A 19,797-nucleotide genomic window follows, 5' to 3' on the forward strand; every position below is an offset into this window, starting at 1 on the left:
GGTAAACAACAAACTTTGCTTTTGTGTGTGTCAGTGTTGCCAGATGTTGGGAGATAAACAAGCAACCATCTCTGTAAAACTAAGCCCAAAAGAAAAGACTAGGCCACTTTAAACCTATATGCAGTGGTTATTTGAAAATAGCAGATCTACAAGCTCACAATGTGTCGCATTGTGAGCTTGTAGATCTGCTATTTTCAAAAAATCCTGGAAGAAATGTTTTTTTTAAAGACATTTTAACAAATCTTGTATGGGTGTCCCTGTTTCAGATGGGGGTCCGCGGACAAATACATATTAATTTTGACATGAAAATGTTTGAGAACCACTGGTTTAAACGATAATTAAGAAACAAGCCCCCCAAAAAAACGCAACCTGCAACTACCAATACAAACAACTCTACAGAAAAGAAATACCCAAAGTCGCTTATAATAGGGGACATGGCATCGCTGGAACATATTTGTGTGGCGCATATATATTACGTCATGTAAACAAAGAACCAGATCCCATGGTCATGCTGTGATTGGCTAAGAAGCTGCACGAGAGGTGACCAATGGAAGACGACCGACGATACTCTGGTACTTTTTAATTTATTCTTGTAATCACGTCACCGCTAGATGGCGCAGCGGTAGTGCTACAGTGGGAAAAATGCAATCTTCTGCAAAACCCGAGGAGTGCTACAGACAATGTTACCTTGACCTTTGCTCTGTTCATTTACGGGCAGTGTGGGAAAAGTACTCATTTTTTAAACTTAAGTAAAAGTATCAATACTGCAATGTAGAAATATTCTGTTACAGCTAAAAGTCCGGAATTCAAAATGTACTTAGTGTTTGTAAAAGTACAAACACCCTGACAAGTACTTGGAAATGTAGGCATTACATAGTTTGACTTGGTTCCAGAGATAAATATTGTGAAAATAGCAGATCTACAGTACAAGGTCACAAGGTCTCACACTGCGAGGCGTCGTGAGCTTGTAGCAATTTTCAAAAATGTTGCCTCTTTCTTATTTGGCCAATGTTTGACCAGTTTTTATTGTGTAATGTGTTGATTACTTTTGATGCGGTATAGCGTAAGTATTTTTTCCTTTCCTTTTCTTTCTTTCTTTTTAAGGTATTAAAAAGGTCCTTGGTGCACGCACGCACGCGCGCGCACACACACACACACACACACACACACACACACACACACACACACACACACACACACACACACACACACACACACACACACACACACACACACACACACACACACACACACACACACACACACACACACACACACACACACACACACACACACACACACACTCCGAGACAGGAGACTGTTGCAAGCAGATGCTGAAGAATCATGTATGGTACATTGATCCCTGCATGGGGTACACATTTTAGCTACGTACTGCTACTGTATATCTCCATATTTGCCTCAACTGTCTCTTCTACCACATTCTACTTGTCACATAAAACGCCCTTCTGACCACAACATCTCGCCTTCCTCTAACAGTTACACTTTGTTCGCAGTTGCACTCTCATTCTTGAAATATTAGAGCGGTTTATCTTCATTCGCACGCCTTTTGGTTGATGAGGGCTATCGCTTTGGTCTCTATACCCATCCATCCATCCATCCATCATCCATCATTCTCTGCAGAAGTTGTGACCATGGGAAGCCGTCACATTGTCCTGCTTTCCATCCTGATAGGAGCTGCTCTATACTGCTCTGTGATGGCCAACAGTAAGTTAATGTACCTGTTTTATTGACCATATTACAAATGTATGTTTTTATTTTCTAGACTTAGGAGTGCAAAAAGGGTTCATAACACATTTTCAGGTACACCATGAAAAGCAACTCTTATATTAACATATACCATTTTAAACAGATGCAAAATTTACAAATGGGCCTGATGTCTGCTGTTTCGATTTCTATCCAAAGAGAGTGGCCATCAAGCTCTTGAAGTCTTATTCTTGGACTGATCACAGGTGCGCAAAGGCAGGAGTCATGTAAGTGTTGGACTCTCTCTCTGTGTGTGTGTGTGTGTGTGTGTGTGTGTGTGTGTGTGTGTGTGTGTGTGTGTGTGTGTGTGTGTGTGTGTGTGTGTGTGTGTGTGTGTGTGTGTGTGCGCACCACCTACCATTGCACCACCTACCATTATAGTAACATAAATAATTTCTTGTTTCTTGCACAGTGTGGTCACAAAGAAGAACAAGAAAATCTGTATGAATCCTTCTCTCCCTTGGGTTCGGAAGATCATGGAGGCTCTGGATAAGCGTAACTTTTAGTAGCAATCTGCCCATTGATTGATTGATAGATTGAATACTTTATTAGTCAGACATGTAAACAGCACGAGATTGCAGTCAGACATTAAGGCTAAAAGGATAAAAAGACATTGATTTGTTTCTTTTCTTTCTTTCTTTTTTTTTACTTTTCTGTCTTCCCCATCTGGTTCATGTACCGAGGAAAATGTTCGTTTTATATTTTAGTATGAGGACATTTTTGCTAATAATTTACTGTAATGGGTCAATTATGTGTGAATTGGCAGCTTCATTTGTTTTTTTCCTTTACCTTTTTCTTTTTGAATGTTTATATAACCTATATGTATATGGGGCATATCAAATAAAACGCTTGGTCAAATATGTGTCTTTATTCTTGCTCCTGAACCCCTAAAAGGCATACATGCGATACATTATTTAAACTAAGGGCAATTTGGGAACATAATGATTGTAATTGTTTAAACTAATGCAGTTCTTTTCCCACTTGTCTCTAATATTTTTCTTCCTTCTTTGTTTCTCTTTAACTTTTAATAACACACATTAGCAGAAGTAAACAGATGTATTTCCTCAGAGTTTCTGAGACAAGTTTATGTGGGTGTGAAGTCTGGTTTTAGAATTTAGAACATGATGCACGTCACACCCATAGTGAGAATTTGCTATAGGTTACGTTCACAGGCTTTTTAACGGGTTGGGTTTTAGGCCGTATCTATTAAACATTATCATCTATATTTTAACTAACATAACGATAAAGTATGTACACTTTTGCTTGACGGAGTGTACACTGTTTAGATTCCCCCAAGCTTTAGTTTTAAGTTTTATTTATTTTTATGAAACACACAAGCGGGCCGAAACATTCCTCGTCTTGATCCCATAATAAAGCATAATACAATTGAACTAACCTAACTTTAGTTTTAACCAACTCTTGATTAAGCCTCATTTACACTTCATCGTACATTTGCAGAAAAACTTTTTCGGGCAAGCAATGCAGTTGTATGCTGAAGTATAAAGTATCAATTTGAGAATTTGAGAAGATTTGTGCTGAAGCAGAAGCTGCGGGCGACACATTTATCCTTTGAACTATGAGTCCAATAAGTTAATTTCCATCTACAGCAGTGCTCCATCTATAGTACTACTACTGGTAACCCATGATGTCTCTTTTCACTGGCACCTTAACCCATTAAAACCGGGAAAGCATCCGTGTCATTTTAGATTTTAACCACGTTAACCATTATTTCATACTCAAAAATAGCAGATATACAAGCTCATATAGGACCTTTTTGTCCTCCCAACAGTCCGGCATTACCCAAATGGTCACTCACGTTTGAATGATACATGACAGCCTCTGGGTTTTTGGGTGTTTAGCACAGTAATGGAACGCACAGAACATTATGAGGAAGTTGCTCACTCATGTCTGTTTCCTCTCTCATGCCGAATTCACACCACCATCGGCAACAAGTTTCCTCTAAGGCAATTTTCTGCAGCAAAACACTTGAAACACCCATGTCACCTTTGTGCGCATTTGACAATTTAAGGGCTTTTAAGACCTTGTTACTACCTTAAAAAAAATGCCATTACTGCATCAAAAGTAATCAACGAACTGTACTATAAAAAGTGGTCATACATTGGTCAAATTGTCAAGTAATATAAGAAAGAGGCAAAACATTTGAAAATAGCCGATGTTTTCACCAAAAGGTGCCTCAATTGTAAGTATTGCCAAAAGTGATTATGTGGTATAGATTTAGAGAATCTATATGATTTATATAAAATAAATAATGCTTATGACTATGACTATAGTCTGTCAAGGTCATCATAAAGCGATGATGGGACATTGGAGCCCACTATTGACATCAGTATATAAGTGGCATTGGAATTATCATGGGGAACAGAATATCTGGCAACAGCCTCCACCCATCCACCCATCCATCCATCCATCCATCTGTCCATCCGTCGGTCCGTCCATCCGTCCGTCCATCCATCCATCCATGTGGTACAGTCGCACCCCCAAGAGGATAAAAACTCACATACATGCACATACGCGCATGCACATGTATGTGAGCTTGTAGATCTGCCATTTTCACTATTGTTTGTACTTTTGAATACTTAAAGGACCTCTTCACCCATTTTCAACCTATCTTCATAATTGGTCCTCACTAATGCTAATTATAATATGGTACCATTTTTGTCTACCCCGTCTGTGTCTGAGAGGAGGACTGTGGACAGTGGGTGCATGTCGCCTTTTCGACATGTCGCCTTTCCGACGTTAACGAACCCTATACCTAACCCTAACCCTAACCGCACGCGGAAGAACCTCACCTACCAGTGACTTGATACGTACATAATAGAACTTTAAATATTTTTAAAAGCGAGTACTCCTGTACTTTAACTCAAGTACAAGTTTGACCAAGCAAGCACTTTACTTGTACTGTAGTTGAGTATTTGATTTGATTTGATTTTGGTAAAAGAAATACAACAAGTAATCACAATTTAACTTAAACCCAGGATAAACACATAAAAGCGTAATGAAACTCTTTCCGATGAGGTCCTGCAACATAAATACAAATAAATAGTCCAATAAACGTACTTACTGTATATATAGAACCAATACATAACATTACACGTCACATGAACTCACAAAATACAACAAAACCACTGAAAACAGCCTAAAATCCCTTACAAATATCAAACCATAAAAACACAAATAAAAGTGCATCACTAGCCTGTAGCTTTTTCCATAACAGTATTTTCACACTGTTTTTATAGCAGTTTAGATTGAGACTGCCTGACACACACAGGCAGCTTATTCTCAAGAGAAATACCTGTGTATATAAAAGAACTCTTGCCACAACATTTGGCTCTTGGTATCTCCTATACTGCTTGGTTCGCCCTAGTTCCATACTGTTACTGATGTACAATCAACTTAGGAAATCAACTCAGGTAGTCAGGGGCATTGCAATTCAAAATGTTGTGTATATGACTAAGCTTAAGTTGATCCACCCTGTACCTCACAGGGAGCATTCCCACCTCCCTAAACTGGTCATAATCAACATGTGTCCTAAGAGGAGCATTCAACAGATATATGTTGTTTTCGTAGCGTCTGCAACCTATCCCTTATGCTGTTTAGTAATATTTGAGAAGGAGTATCTATACTTTGATTTAAGTTCTGGGCTTGAGTACTTTGTCCACTTTGTACTTTGCCTGCTGCTCTCTACCATGATGATGATTATTATTATTATTATAAACTGACATGCTCAACTCAAGTCGTCAGAGCTTGATGAGTAAATAAGAATGTAACAACTATGGAAATAAGTATATAACACTTTTAATAACACACAGCAGCGTTTCTGAGACGCGTGAGCCATGTGGGTGTGAAGTCTGGTTTTAGAATTAGGACATCATGCACTTTATGCCCAAAAGTGTGAACTTGCTATAGGTTCCCGTTGACAGGCTTTTTAGCAGGTTGGGTACATTATTTGGACACATCCCACCTCACTCCTCTTGCAGTTGCACTTTGCTCTTGATAAATATCAGAAAGGACTATCCATCCATCATTCTCTGCAGAAGTTGTGACCATGGGAAGCCGTCACATTGTCCTGCTTTGCATCCTGATAGGAGCTGCTCTGTACTGCTCTGTGACAGCCGACGGTAAGTTATCCTACATGTTTTTAGTGTCACTGGCCTATGACAAACTTATGTTATTTTCTCAACTAAAGAGTGCAAGTGTTCATAAAACTTTTACTGTATTACTGTCATTTCTGTTTTAAGTTATACTGTATAAGCCATTAACAGAAACATTTGTACGCAGATGAAATTGCCCCTGATAACTGTTGCTTCACATTCCGCGAAATGCCAGCTCACATCAATCGCTTCATTGGACTTCTGAAGTCTTATTACTGGACTGATGCTAGGTGCCCAAGGGTAGGAGTCATGTAAGTGTTGGAGTCTATATAATAATATATATACATATATATTTTTTTTCTTTTTCTTTTTTCTGTTGACATAAGTCACAAAGTGCCACCATAATAGGAACATACATATTGTCTTGTTTCTTGCACAGTATGGTCACAAAGATGAACAAGAACCTCTGCATGGATCCTACTCTCCCCTGGGTTCAGAAGATCATGGAGGCTCTGGATAAGCGGCGCTTTTAGCAGCAATAAATAAATAAAAATGTAAAAGCTTCTCTGTCTTCCCCATCTCGTAATAGTGGGACATGTTGGTTTAATATGAGGGCATTTTTGCTAATAATTAATTTTAGTGTAATAGGTAGGCTAAATGTCACAAATGCAAGTTATGTGTGAATTAGCAGCAAAATGTTGTCCTTCACTTTTTTTTTTTTTTTAATATATTCATTTAAAGCTGCACTGTGTAACTTTCCTCTTCTACCTCGGATTTTAACCCGGTTTCCTGCGCAAGTGCTGACATTTTTACCATTGAGCTAATAGAGCCTACTATGTGTCTTGGTGAGACATGACCTTTGACAGGATCTATATAGAAGAGCAGGGAGACTAAATACAACCACCCCAATTGTATGAGTTATATTGTATTAACATACTCTACCACACAGATTGGACAAAATTACATTTCATTATTAAAAAAAAGTGACATAGTGCCGCTTTAATCTGCAGTGTATACATCCACTATGGGGCATATTAATAAAATGCTTTGTTAAATATGTTTCTTGATTCTTAATATTTCTGTCCTATAGAGAAACTCCCCGCTTAAAATGTACTTAAACGAGACTGATAAAACTGAAAATATTTGTTCTCTATTGTTTATGGTTTGCATTGTAGGCTAACTCAGGTAATTAATTTAACTCAACTTTGAGATCAATCAATTAATAATACAATATTAACTACCGCTTAGTCATAGAGGCATACATCTTATTAGTAATGTATATAAATTCAATTCTTCAGTTTTAAATAATAGACTTACAGATCATTTTGAAAGGTCAGGCTTATACTTGGTGATAAACAGTACAGTTTTCGTAAAGCAAGATCTTGTATTGACCATATTTACTGAGTAGTACTAGACTACTATTACTCGAGCAAGACTTCAAGAAAATAATTATGAACGTTTCATTGATTTTCAGAAGGCTTTTGACTGGGTAAATAGGGAGCTCCTTGAATGTCAACGAGAAATGTTATGCCGTTATTAAGGCTCTGAGAAAAGTCAGGTGTAGTCCACTTTTTATTTAATGTAAGCTGACAAGAGCTGTCGTTTTGGTCTTCATTGCATCCATCCAAGTTATTTCCAAGGTGAACCAGAACATTTTATTTCTCGCCCGTAAGGCCTTTTTTTTAAAGCCAGGAAACCCTAAAAATGTTAGCCTCGGTTTCAGTTTTAGTATTCATCCCCTTTGTCTATGCCTGAAGGACATACAGTAACACCCCCAAGAGGATAAAAACTAAACTTCAAACAGCTCAAAGTAAACTAGTCTTATTTGGTATTGAACCATATAGCTCCGTGTCTCATGTTGGCATTTCAAATTTAAGGAATTAAATTGGTTTACATTTGAAAATAAACAGCTGAGCTTGAGATAATCTCGTGCCACCATTATAGCACCATCAATATTTTCTTGTTTCTTGCATAGTATGGTCACAAAGAAGAACAAGAACATCTGCATGGATCCTACTCTCCCTTGGGTCCGGCAGATCATGAAGGCTCTGGATAAGCATAGCTTATAGCAGCAATCTGGCCACAGGATGAAAAGAAAAACTGACATAGAATTGTTTTTAAGCTTTTCTGTCCCCATCTCAAATACTGAAGAAATGTTTGTTTAGAATGAGGACTTTTTAGCTAACAAGGGAACCAGGAGACCTGGTACTGCCAGACCCCTAGTGGTTGAAATCTGAATGACCGGGCTTCGCATGACGTGTGTACCTTCTATGATGAAAGGGGGACAGACGTTTTTGGCTGGGGCCGGGGGACAAAGTGACCATGCCCATGTATGGAGAAAACAGATACAAAGCCTCATGTAAGCCCGACCCCTTGGGTCTGGCAATAATGTTGTGTAATAGGTAGGCTAAATGTCACAAATGTGAGTTCTGTGTGAATTAGCAGCACATTTTTTGTCCTTTATTATTTTCATTATTATTATTATTATTATTTTTAAACTACAATGTATATGTTCATTATGGGGGAGATTAATAACATCCATGGTTCATTAAATATGTTTCTTGAGTCTTAATCTTTCTGTTCTATAGAGAAACCCCATAGGCTTAAAATGTACTTAAAAGAGCTCGAAATATTTGTTCTCCTATTGTTTATGGTTTGCATTGTAGGCTAACTCAAGCAATGCCTTAAAACAGAGCACATTTGATTAATTTATTTAACCAAACTTTGAGATCAATCAATTAATAATACTAATATTAACTACTGCTTAGTCATAGAGCCATAGGGCTGGTTTAAAATTGTATACACACATACATACATACATACACATATATATATATATATATATATATATATATATATATATATATATATATATATATATATATATTACACACACACACACACACACACACACACACACACACACACACACACACACACACACACACACACACACACACACACACACACACACACACACACACACACACACACACACACACACACACACATATATATGCCCTTTGTAGCAGCTGGCAAGAGCATGTCGTTTTTGGTCTTCATTGCATGCATCCATCCATCCATCCATCCATCCATCCAAGTTATTTCCAAGGTAACCAGAACATGTCAATTCTTTCCCGTAAGGCCTTTTAAAAAAAGAAATAAGGAAACCCTAAAAATGTTAGCCTCAGTTTTCATCCCTAAGCTGGCTATGCCTGAACGACATACACCCCCCAAGAGGATAAAAACGAAACTTCAGCAGCTCAAAGTAAACTAGTCATAGTTGGAATTGAACCATATAGCTCTGTGTCTCATGTTGGCGTTTCAAATCTTGATTGTCACAATCACAATGGTTTGTATTTCAAAAATAATTTTAACTCAAATCTTTGCTTCTGGGGGGTCCCTGGAACTAAATATTTTGATGGGGGTCCGCGGCCAAATACATATGATTTTGGGGGTCCTTGACATGAAAAAGTTTGAGAACCACTGATATAGAAACATACGTTTTTCAGAAAACTGTTGGGATTTAGGAGACATGTAGAATCGGCTTCAGGTCTTAAAGGGTTAAGTCATGTGAACACAGCTATACGAAGTTCCATATGAACCCAAAATGCATTCCATGTATTAAAGTCAATCCCACTCTTAAGATGTCATTAAAAATGACACGATAAAAAAGTACAGGTTATATACATGAAAATTACACTACCTTAAGTAAAACCTGAATATGGAAGTCCCTTTTTGCACTTCTAATTTCAATTGTTTATCCTGTATGCTGTATGAGTTCTCTCTCATGATTGGATACAATTGGTATCCCAACTTGATCTGACCTGATTTTTTTTTATGTTATAGAAATGGAAAGAGATCCCTGTTACAGAACAAATACTCAATGGCAATTCTTATGGTCAGAATATAGAGCTATTTAACACGTATTTTAAAATATTACTTACTGGACCTTTAAATAATTGTAGATCTGCCATTTTCGCAATTGATGTTTTGTGTACTTTGTAATTTGTACTTTTGAATACTACTTACTTTGTACTTTTGAATACTTAGGTTTTTCTAAAAGCATGCACTTTTGAATACTTCAGTATTTTTTTAAAGCAAGTGCTCCTGTACTCTAACTCAAGTACACATTTGACGAAGAAACTTTTACTTGTAGTTGAGTAATACTTGACCAGGAGTACTGGGGTTGAGAACGTTGTTTTACCACTGTTGCCGGTTGTGGGACATGTTCCTTTTCCTGTTAAGAGCCATGTAAACAGGAAGTAGGCCTATAAACAGGAAGTAGAAGTATAAGCAGTATGTATTCAAATTATGTCAAACCACAGAATGATACGTTATAAACCACCCAGCCAAAGTAGAATGTTTTTTTTTTTTATTAAAAATGTATATAATGCTTTTAATAACAGCAGCAGCAGAAGTGTTTCCTCAGCATTTCTAAGACATATGTGGGTGTGAATCTGGTTTTAGAATTAGTACATCATGCACTTGATGCCAAAAAGTGTGAACTAGGTTACTGTTGACAGGCTTTTTAACAGGCTAGTCAGTCAAAATTCTTAGCTGTTAATCATTTTCATCCATATTTCATCCATATATTATATAAAGTACACATGTGCTTGACTGGGTCTAAATTATGTAGTAATGAATATTGGCTATTTCCTTCTTCTAAATGATGTTGTTTCTGTTTTGCATGCAATTGTTTCAGTGTAACCTTGCGTCACCAGGCTTTTCCACACAGTGGGGAAATAGTTGAGTGTAGGGGTCGGGGTGGGGGTAGTAGGGTACATTATTAAGGCACACCCCAGCTCCCTCCTCTTGCAGTTGCACTTTGCTCTTGATAAATATCAGAAAGGACTATTCATCCATCATTCTCTGCAGAAGTTGTGACCATGGGAACCCGTCAAATTGTCCTGCTTTGCATCCTGATAGGAGCTGCTCTGTACTGCTCTGTGACAGCCGACGGTAAGTTGATGTACAAGTCCTTATGACAAAAGTATGTTGTTATTTTCTCAACCAAAGACTGCACAAAATGTTCATAACACTTATGGTGCTGTATCATTTCTGTTTTCAGTTACATGTCATAAAAAAAAACATTTTTACAGTATGTTAACAAATACATTTGTACGCAGATCTAAATGGTCCTTCAAAGTGCTGCTTCAAGTCCGACTTCTACAAAAAGCCAAATGACATCAGTCTCTTCATTAAACATCTGAAGTCTTATTCCAAGACAGATGCTAGGTGCGCATTGGCAGGAGTCATGTAAGTGTTGGAGTGTGTGTGTGTGTGTGTGTGTGTGTGTGTGTGTGTGTGTGTGTGTGTGTGTGTGTGTGTGTGTGTGTGTGTGTGTGTGTGTGTGTGTGTGTGTTATATATATGATTACGTTTTTATTTTATTTTTATAACGCATATAAGTCATATAAGTGCCACTATTATAGCAACATCAATATTTTCTTGTTTCTTGCACAGTGTGGTCACAAAGAAGAAGAACAAGAACTTCTGCATGGATCCTACTCTCGCTTGGGTCCAGAAGATCATGAAGGCTCTGGACAAACGTAGCTTTTAGTAGCAATCTGCCTGCAGGATTTTCTGTCTTCCCCATCTCATATACTGAAGAAATGTTGGTTCAATAGCCTATAGTAAGGACCTTTTTGCTAATAATGTAGTGTAATAGGTAGACTAAATGTCACAAATGCAAGTTTTGTGTGAATTAGCGGCTACATTTTTGTATACGTTCACTGGCGCATGTTAATAAAATACTTTGTTAAATATGTTTCTTGATTCTTTGTTTTCTGTCCTTGATAGAGAAACTGCCTATAGGCTTAAAAAGTACTTAAAAGAGACTGATAAAAATGGAAATATTGTTTTTATGGTTTGCAAATTTTGCACTCTTTAATGAGTGGATGAGTCCATATCAGTGGTTTGAGTTCTGCATTTTAAAGTTTTATTGAGCAAGGCAACTGAATTGACCAACGAGTTTCGACTCTGAACTTCTGTCGACCCTGTCGAAAGACCTAGTGTCGAAACGCGCTTGTCAATTCATTGCCTTGCTCAATAAAACCAAAATACTATTTTTGTAAAATGTATATAATAATTTTAATAACATAGCAGCAGCAGAAGTGTTTCCTCAGCGTTTCTGAGACATACTGTATGTGGATGTGAAGTCTGGTTTTAGAATTAGGACATCATGCACTTGATGCCCAAAAGTGTGAACTAGGTTACTGTTGACAGGTTTAGTCACCTAGTCAGTCAAAAATCTTAGCTATTAATCATTTTCATCCATATTTTTCACTATTATATAAAGTACACATTTTGCTTGACTGAGTCTAAATTGTGCAGCTTCTCTGGTTTCTAAACTTACTGTCCTCTGGCAATGAATATATGCTATTTTCTTCTTCTAAATTATGCTGTTTTTGTTTTGCATGCAATTGTTTGAGTGTAACCTTGCGTCACCAGGATTTTCCACACAGAGGGGAAGTAGTTTCAGAGTATAGAAGGGTCGGGGTGGGGCATGGTTGGGTAGTAGGCTACATTATTAAGGCACACCCCACCTCCCTCCTCTTGCAGTTGCACTTTGCTCTTGATAAATATCAGAGAGGACTATTCATCCATCATTCTCTGCAGAAGTTGTGACCATGGGAAGCCGTCACATTGTCCTGCTTTGCATCCTGATAGGAGCTGCTCTGTACTGCTCTGTGACAGCCGACGGTAAGTTGATGTACATGTCCTTATGACAAAAGTATGTTGTTATTTTCTCAACCAAAGAGTGCACAAAATGTTCATAACGCCTATAGTAGGCTACTTTATGATTTCTGTTTTCAGTTACATAAAAGGCCATTTTTATTTTTAAATTAACAAATACATTTGTACGCAGATGAAATTGGTCCTTCTAAGTGCTGCTTCAAGTCCGAATTCTACAAAGAGCCAAAACACATCAGACACTTCATTAAACTTCTGACGTCTTATTACAAGACAGATGCTAGGTGCGCATTGGCAGCAGTCATGTAAGTGTTGGTGTGTGTGTGTGTGTGTGTGTGTGTGTGTGTGTGTGTGTGTGTGTGTGTGTTATATATATGATTTTATTTCAGAAAGCACATAAGTCACAAAGTGCCACCATTATAGCAACATTAATATTTTCCTGTTTCTTGCACAGTGTGGTCACAAAGATGAACAAGAACTTCTGCATGGATCCTACTCTCCCTTGGGTCCAGAAGATCATGAAGGCTCTGGACAAACCTAGCTTTGAAGGCTCTGGACAAACCTAGCTTTTAGTAGCAATCTGCCTGTAGGATTCTCAAACTTTTCTGTCTTCCCCATCTCATACCGAGGAAATGTTGGTTTAAAAGTCTATAGTAAGGACATTTTCGCTAATAATTTAGTGTAATAGGTAGGCTAAATGTCACAAATGCAAGTTCTGTGTGAATTAGCGGCTACATTTTTGTATACGTCCACTGGCGCATGTTAATAAAATACTTTAAATATGTTTCTTGATTCTTTGTTTTCTGTCCTTGATAGAGAAACTGTCTATAGGCATAAAATGTACTTAAAAGATAAAAATTGAAATATTGTTCTCCTTTTTTATGGTTTGCATATTTTGCACACTTTAATGAATGAATGAGTCCATATCAGTGTGGTTTGAGTTCTGCATTTTAAAGTTTTATTGAGCAAGGCAACTGAATTGACCAACGCGTGTAACCTTGCGTCACCAGGCTTTTCCACACAGCAGGGAAATAGTTTGAGAGTATAGAGGGGGGTGGGGCATGGTTGAGTAGGCTACATTATTAGGTCACACCTACATCACTCCTCTTGCCGTTGCACTTTGCTCTTGATAAATATCAGAAAGGACTATTCATTCATCATTCTCTGCAGAAGTTGTGACCATGGGAAGCCGTCACATTGTCCTGCTTTGCATCCTGATAGAAGAGTTCACCAAATGTTCATAACACTCATAGTACTGTATAATTTCTGTTTTCAGTTACATTTTTATGTTAACAAATAGATTTGGACGCAGATGAAATTGGTCCTCATAAGTGCTGCTTCAAGAGTGACTTCTATCCTAAGCCAAAACACATTGATCGCTTCATTGAACGTCTTAAGTCTTATTACAAGACAGATGCTAGGTGCGCACTGGCTGGAGTCATGTAAGTGTTGGAGTGTGTGTGTGTGTGTGTGTGTGTGTGTGTGTGTGTGTGTGTGTGTGTGTGTGTGTGTGTGTGTGTGTGTGTGTGTGTGTGTGTGTGTGTGTGTGTGCATAGTATGTATGGTGGTCACAAAGTGGCACCATTATAGCAACATTAATAATTTCTTGTTTCTTGCACAGTGTGGTGACAAAGAAGAACAGGGAGTTCTGCATGAATCCTTTTCTCCCTTGGGTCCAGAAGATCATGAAGGCTCTGGACAAACCCTAGCTTTTAGTAGCAATCTGCCCACAGGATTTTTAAGCTTTTCTGTCTTCCCCATCTCATATACTGAGGAAATGTTGGTTTAATAGCCTGTTGTAAAGACATTTCCGCTAATAATTTAGTGTAATAGGAAGACTAAATGTCACAAATGCAAGTTCTGTTGCTACATTTGTTTGTATACGTCCACTGGCGCAGTTAATAAAATGCTTTGCTAAATATCTTTCTTGATTCTTTATTTTTCTGTCCTTGATAGAGAAACTGCCTAGGCTTAAAATGTACTTAAAAGAAGAGACTGATGAAAATGGACATATTTGTTCTCCTACATTTTATGGTTTCCATAATTGCACACTGTAATGAATGAAATATTTTATACAATGTAAGGAGGAAACCTAGCCTGATTATCAGACTAAAGCTGTGTGGAGCTTCAGTCTGACATTGGCTCCAGTGTAGGCGATTACAAGGGGGAGGGGACAAGTATTTCCCTAAACCAATCCTAAGGGATCCCCACCCCCACCTCCGACTCTCATATCTCCGGTACATTTTGTACCGGAGAAATCCTTGGTTCACAATTACAACACCAGACCAAGAGGCAGTGCACTCAGAGAGTGGGCGGGGTCTACAGTATGGTATGGAACCAGGCTAGAGGAAACCTGCAACATATGAGAAAATATGGGGTTCTTTTATGTCTTTATTACCATCACTGCGTCCTTCTAACTAAATGGGATATTGTATCATGTTTTTAATGCAAATATAAAGATGGAACTTGTACTGTACCTAGGGTTTGTGGGTGGGTGGGTTGTTTTTCTTCGTGTTTGTTGTCTCCGCCAGGCCGAAAGGCATGGCGAGAGAGTATGTTTTGCCTTCCATCCGTCCGTCCGTCCGTCCGTCCGTGTGTCCTTGTGTGTGTGTGTGTCCGTCCTTCTGTCTGCGACCAGCTAATCTCCGCCACCGTTCTTACCTGTAACACAGCAGGAAGGATCTTGCAGCTGTGCATCAGCTGTGTCATGTGTGCTGGTGTGTAGTTGGACACTCCTATGGCCCTCAGTCTGCCCTGCGCCTGCAGCTCCTCCAGAGCAGCCCAGCTCTGAGCTCTGTTCCCTGCAAAACACATAGAAATGCATCACACCCAAGCTGACACATTCACTCACATTTTCTAGACAAAAGCACAAGGAATGCTTGCTTACTGGATGTTTTGAGGCTAAGCTAGTATCTCTACATCTACAGTAACAATAGAATATAGAACAATGCAATGTAAAGCCGTTCTATTGTCTGCCTTGATTTTGTTTTCCTTTCTTTTTTAACCCCAGCCGCTGCCAAACAATGGTGTAGTCAACTCAGTCTTTTACACTAGATTTAACAAAGGTCTATGTCCCAAATGGGACAACATGACAGGCTTCCAAGGTGCTTTGCATTGTGAGATAAAAAATATTTTTTCAAATTACACATTTTCATGTATTGTAGGAATGTAATCGCCATGTCAAGATCAAAAGCCTTTATGTAATAACTCTTTAATAACTGCTAAAATTCGGGGACAATTTGACAAAGCGTAGATAACACACCAACTGTCTGTGTGGCACAGTACTCACCAATGTTTACTAGGAACATATAAATCCAATGCATTTAAAAGCACTGGTAAAGATACTGTATGTGAGATGACTGCCTGATATAATGACTGACCAGATTTAGCCGTCTAGCGGACACAGCTGCACCGCTGAAATAATGAAAATCAATATTGACCTCGAGAACGCTCAAAAAATTTCAAATCTTCCCCATGGGCTCTATACTACTGTACGCCCACTCCTTTTTTCCCTCTACACTAAATATCTTCAAACATAGCCGATCTACAAGCTACTGTAACAACCTGTCGCATCGCTACGCGTTATAAGTTTGTAGATTGGTTCTTTTTGCCCATGTTCACCCCAGAATAGGGGCGTTATGGCCTTTACACATCCCATTAAATGGCACATCAGTAACATTTTTCAAACATGTTACTTATACATATCCAGATCAGAGGCATATCAATGATGAACATTTAATATCATGCGTGATCCAGTATTTTCAGCAAAAATATTCAGTGTAAGGGAAAAAAGGAGGAGACCAAGTATAGACTGGGTGACCCCATTCAACAAAGTAAGTGGCTAATTGTGAAATTACACCAAGTGATTCACTCTTCACTCATTGCAATTTCGAGTCATTTATGCACATCATTCTTGGTGTATAAAGGCCTTTATCCTGCATTCCTGACCTGGGTTTTGTTGGTCAGACACCAGCACCCCCTGTGTGCCCGGCCAGTGGATGAGGTAGAGGTCGATGTAATCCAAATCCAGCTGGGACAGGCTGTGGAGGGCTCCCTCCATGGCCTTCACACCCTGGTCCTTGGGACCCAGCTTACTAGAGGGAGGAGGGAACGGAGAAACAGGGAGGACATTAATGATGAAGAGCAGTGAACCTGCCGAAAGGGAGTATTTTCCGGTCTCTAGGGGAGGTGAAATCTGATGAGCCCACGGGAGGAGCCGTTAGGTGTTAACGGTCTTGCTCAGGGACACTTCGACATGTGAACTGGGCGAGCCGAGGGTCGAACTGGCTACCTTCTGATTTCCGGACAACCTTTCTAGTCACTCAGCTATGGCCGGCCAAATGTGTACAAAAACTAAATATGAAAGTGGTGATTAACCATGAAAGAACTATGTATTCCACTGTCGAGAGGACATTATATCAAAATGCCAAAATCCTGCAGTACAAAATGATGCCCCACAAACCCTTATGTACACTCACTAGCTCTATTAAAGATGATAACAATATGGTAATAATAAAATCAAGGTCCACACAGCCGGTAGGTCCCCAGGCCCAGTAGGGGCATCTGAGCCCCGGTGTTAAGGAGAACGTATAGAGGTAGAGGACATGTTGGTATGGAAACTTTGTCAGGGCACTTTTCCTTCACTTTGACTGCCGTCTCTGCTCATCCACCTAGAGGGTTGAGGGAGAGAGAGAGAGAAAGATAGACAGAGAGAGATACAGACAGACAGGCAGAAAGAGACAGAGAGATAGAGACATAGGGAGAAAAATATTCTTATCTCTTGACATGAAAAGAGAAATAGGTCTCAGAGAGGTCTGGCGAGATCGACCATGATTCACAGGATTATTCATGGAGTGGTCACTGTGTTTAATTTTATTTTTTTTACTCTGGTGGTCAGTGGCGCACACAATGTGCATTGCTAATGTGAGCCTGTATACATTCAGGACTCTGACAGGTAAGGGGACTTTGAGATACATTGGTGCCACCCAGTGGAACAGGCTGGACACTGCAACCAAATTGTCTTAAAACCTGATAACTTTTTAACAGTCAACAAAAGCATCATGGCTAATGGAAAAGGTTCTAGTCTGAAGTAGGGAGTTTTCAATTTTACTAGGGTTTGTCTGTGTTTGTGTTGTTTTTATGTTTTAGTGTTTTTTTTATACATGATGTTACTTGTTAGCCTAGGGAAACGTGTTTATTTAATGTACTTTGTTGTTTTGTCTTCTTTGTGAGGACCTCAACTGAAATAAGTCCTGGACTTTGTCATTTTGCATGGTTAATACTTTCAAATCAAATCAAGAGAGATAAGGATAATTCCTTTTAACAGGTCGTTCATGAAAATCCTTGCGGTCTTGTTTCCAATGAGAACCTGTGAGCAATTAGGGGTTAAGAGTCTTGCTCAGGGACAAATTTCATTTCATCGACACATATGCTGGCCTGGCCTGGAATCGAACCTGGGGCAACCAGGGCCTCTGGCTCCCCAGACGGGCTCACTAACCACTCAGCTATGGCCGCCCCATTGCTTTAGCACTTTGCACTTTTGTGCCACATTGTTTTAGCACTTCTTTATACTGTATGCATTTTTTGTACCGTTGTATGTTGTATTGCTGCTTTTGTATCGTCCTGCTGCTGTACTAATGTCAAAGAGCTTAACAGCATTCTTGAATAGCAAATGGGAGTTGTGGCATTAGATGACAGGATTTCAAAAGATTCTTTGGCTGGACCTTACATTGTAGAATCATCAGTCTCTTTTTCTTTGCACACACATTAAGGGACAATGCATAACTTACAAGCCTACCTACCAATTTCTTAACCACTTGGCCCCTAGAGTCCCTATTCTGGGGGTGACTCTTCAGCAAAAATAGCAAATCTACAAGCTCTCAGACACACACACACACACACACACACACACACACACACACACACACACACACACACACACACACACACACACACACACACACACACACACACACACACACACACACACACACACATTTATTCCTGTGTCTGTGTAATGTCACATATGAACAGCTATCTCCATAAGCAATGAGCCAAAACCACCATAACATGCCAGAGAGAGAGAGAGAGACACTGAAGTACAGACTTAACGTAAGAAAACTCTGTTGTGAATACTCACGGTTTGTTCGCAGCGGGTTTAATGTTTACATCTTGTGCTCATCCGGCCACGTGGGTTACGATGCATGCGTCATGTGACGATGCAGTCAGTCATGCGCTGACTGGACGACGAGCTACAGTAGGCGGGCCGTACACTAGCCAACCGGAATCGACAGTACATCAATTAATCAAACCGGAATCCACAACCGGACAACTGCCCCCCCCCCACCCCTACGTCCTATGGGGGACGCGCAGGTGGACGATTTTCATTTGATAGCCGTTGGCGGGGAATCTCTTTGGGGAAAGTCCCTTCCCCTACAAGTGTCTATGGATAGCCAAAAGGGTCATATTGTACGTGTCACATTTTAACCACTTGAACTCCTGCAACCCTATTCTGGAGGGAACATTCACAAAAACAATCCGAGCTACAAGTAGTCTTATAGATCTGCTACTTTTGGCTATATTTCGTGTAGACGGAATAAGTAGTACTTAAAGAACAGTTGCAATTAAGTTTGATAAAGACTAGAGCGTTTAAATGGTTAAATCACACGTGACCAGGGGGCCCCCCACTCCTTATCTCTGTAGAAGAACAGTTCATCATAAAGTCCTGGACTTGGAGAGGACAGGGTGTGTTGCTTGCAGTCAGAGGATTTTTTTTTCTTTTTGTATTCATTGTTATTTATTATATATAGCCAATAGTATATATTTAATATATTTGCGTCTTCTATTTGATTAATTGTGCTCAAGAGCCAAAGCATTCACTTATAGGAGGTGGAGAAGGAGAGAAAAAGAGAGAAGAAAGAAAGGAACATTTTGCTCTTAGTTGGGCTATTTTATTTTATTTTGTATCATTCTTTGAGGATCTCAGAGGGAAGATTCGAACAGCTGCAGCCTGCAGGTAATGTAAATAGCAAAAAATAGCAGATCTACAAGTTCACAAAACTGAGCCATACCTGCCAATCCCCTGTTTTTACCAGGAGACTCCTGTTTTTCCTCCTGTTTTGGGGTGTACAGTGAGTGTACTGTATGTGGGTAATGCAATTTTAAAGAGACTTTTAAGTAATTAGTGGTTATTATTAAACATGGCTCTTTTGTTTCTACTTTTAACT

The 19,797-nt window shown here is 39.2% G+C and overlaps 4 protein-coding genes and 1 long non-coding RNA gene across 6 annotated transcripts in view; 3 read left to right on the forward strand and 2 right to left on the reverse strand.

Annotated features, from left to right (window-relative positions):
- LOC311035400 (aldo-keto) overlaps positions 1 to 18,792 on the reverse strand; it is a 48,073-nt gene extending 29,281 nt beyond the window's left edge. Inside the window, exon 1 of the mRNA XM_084043575.1 lies at positions 18,711 to 18,792. The gene's annotated coding sequence lies outside the window, so the exon portion shown is untranslated. The remainder of the gene's footprint in view (positions 1 to 18,710) is intronic.
- LOC311035412 lies at positions 1,548 to 2,611 on the forward strand. Its single transcript, XR_014599710.1, has 3 exons — positions 1,548 to 1,725; positions 1,871 to 1,991; positions 2,177 to 2,611. It is a non-coding gene; the product is annotated as an uncharacterized lncRNA (long non-coding RNA).
- LOC311035410 (C-C motif chemokine 13-like) lies at positions 5,737 to 6,933 on the forward strand. Its single transcript, XM_084043590.1, has 3 exons — positions 5,737 to 5,903; positions 6,064 to 6,187; positions 6,316 to 6,933. The coding sequence occupies exons 1-3, from the start codon at positions 5,831 to 5,833 to the stop codon at positions 6,407 to 6,409; spliced, it is 291 nt and encodes a 96-aa protein (XP_083899716.1). The 5' UTR covers positions 5,737 to 5,830; the 3' UTR covers positions 6,410 to 6,933.
- Positions 10,695 to 14,403, forward strand: LOC311035409 (C-C motif chemokine 5-like). Of its 2 annotated transcripts, none has more exons than XM_084043589.1 (3): positions 10,695 to 10,838; positions 13,872 to 14,013; positions 14,193 to 14,403. In XM_084043589.1, exons 1-3 carry the CDS (start codon positions 10,766 to 10,768, stop codon positions 14,278 to 14,280), a joined length of 303 nt encoding a protein of 100 aa, XP_083899715.1. In that variant the 5' UTR covers positions 10,695 to 10,765; the 3' UTR covers positions 14,281 to 14,403. The 2 variants fall into 2 exon arrangements, with proteins under 2 accessions (XP_083899715.1, XP_083899714.1); XM_084043588.1 differs by lacking the exon at positions 10,695 to 10,838 and adding an exon at positions 12,441 to 12,580.
- Positions 14,784 to 16,659, reverse strand: LOC311035408 (uncharacterized protein). The gene is made up of 3 exons (XM_084043587.1): positions 16,520 to 16,659; positions 15,049 to 15,372; positions 14,784 to 14,924 (listed from the first exon to the last, which is right to left on the reverse strand). Exons 1-3 carry the CDS (start codon positions 16,629 to 16,631, stop codon positions 14,914 to 14,916), a joined length of 447 nt encoding a protein of 148 aa, XP_083899713.1. The 5' UTR covers positions 16,632 to 16,659; the 3' UTR covers positions 14,784 to 14,913.
- Positions 18,793 to 19,797: the final 1,005 nt, after the last annotated feature.

The sequence above is a fragment of the Gymnoscopelus microlampas genome (genome assembly GCF_963454915.1).
Source record: "Gymnoscopelus microlampas genome assembly, chromosome: 19".
NCBI lineage: Eukaryota > Metazoa > Chordata > Actinopteri > Myctophiformes > Myctophidae > Gymnoscopelus > Gymnoscopelus microlampas.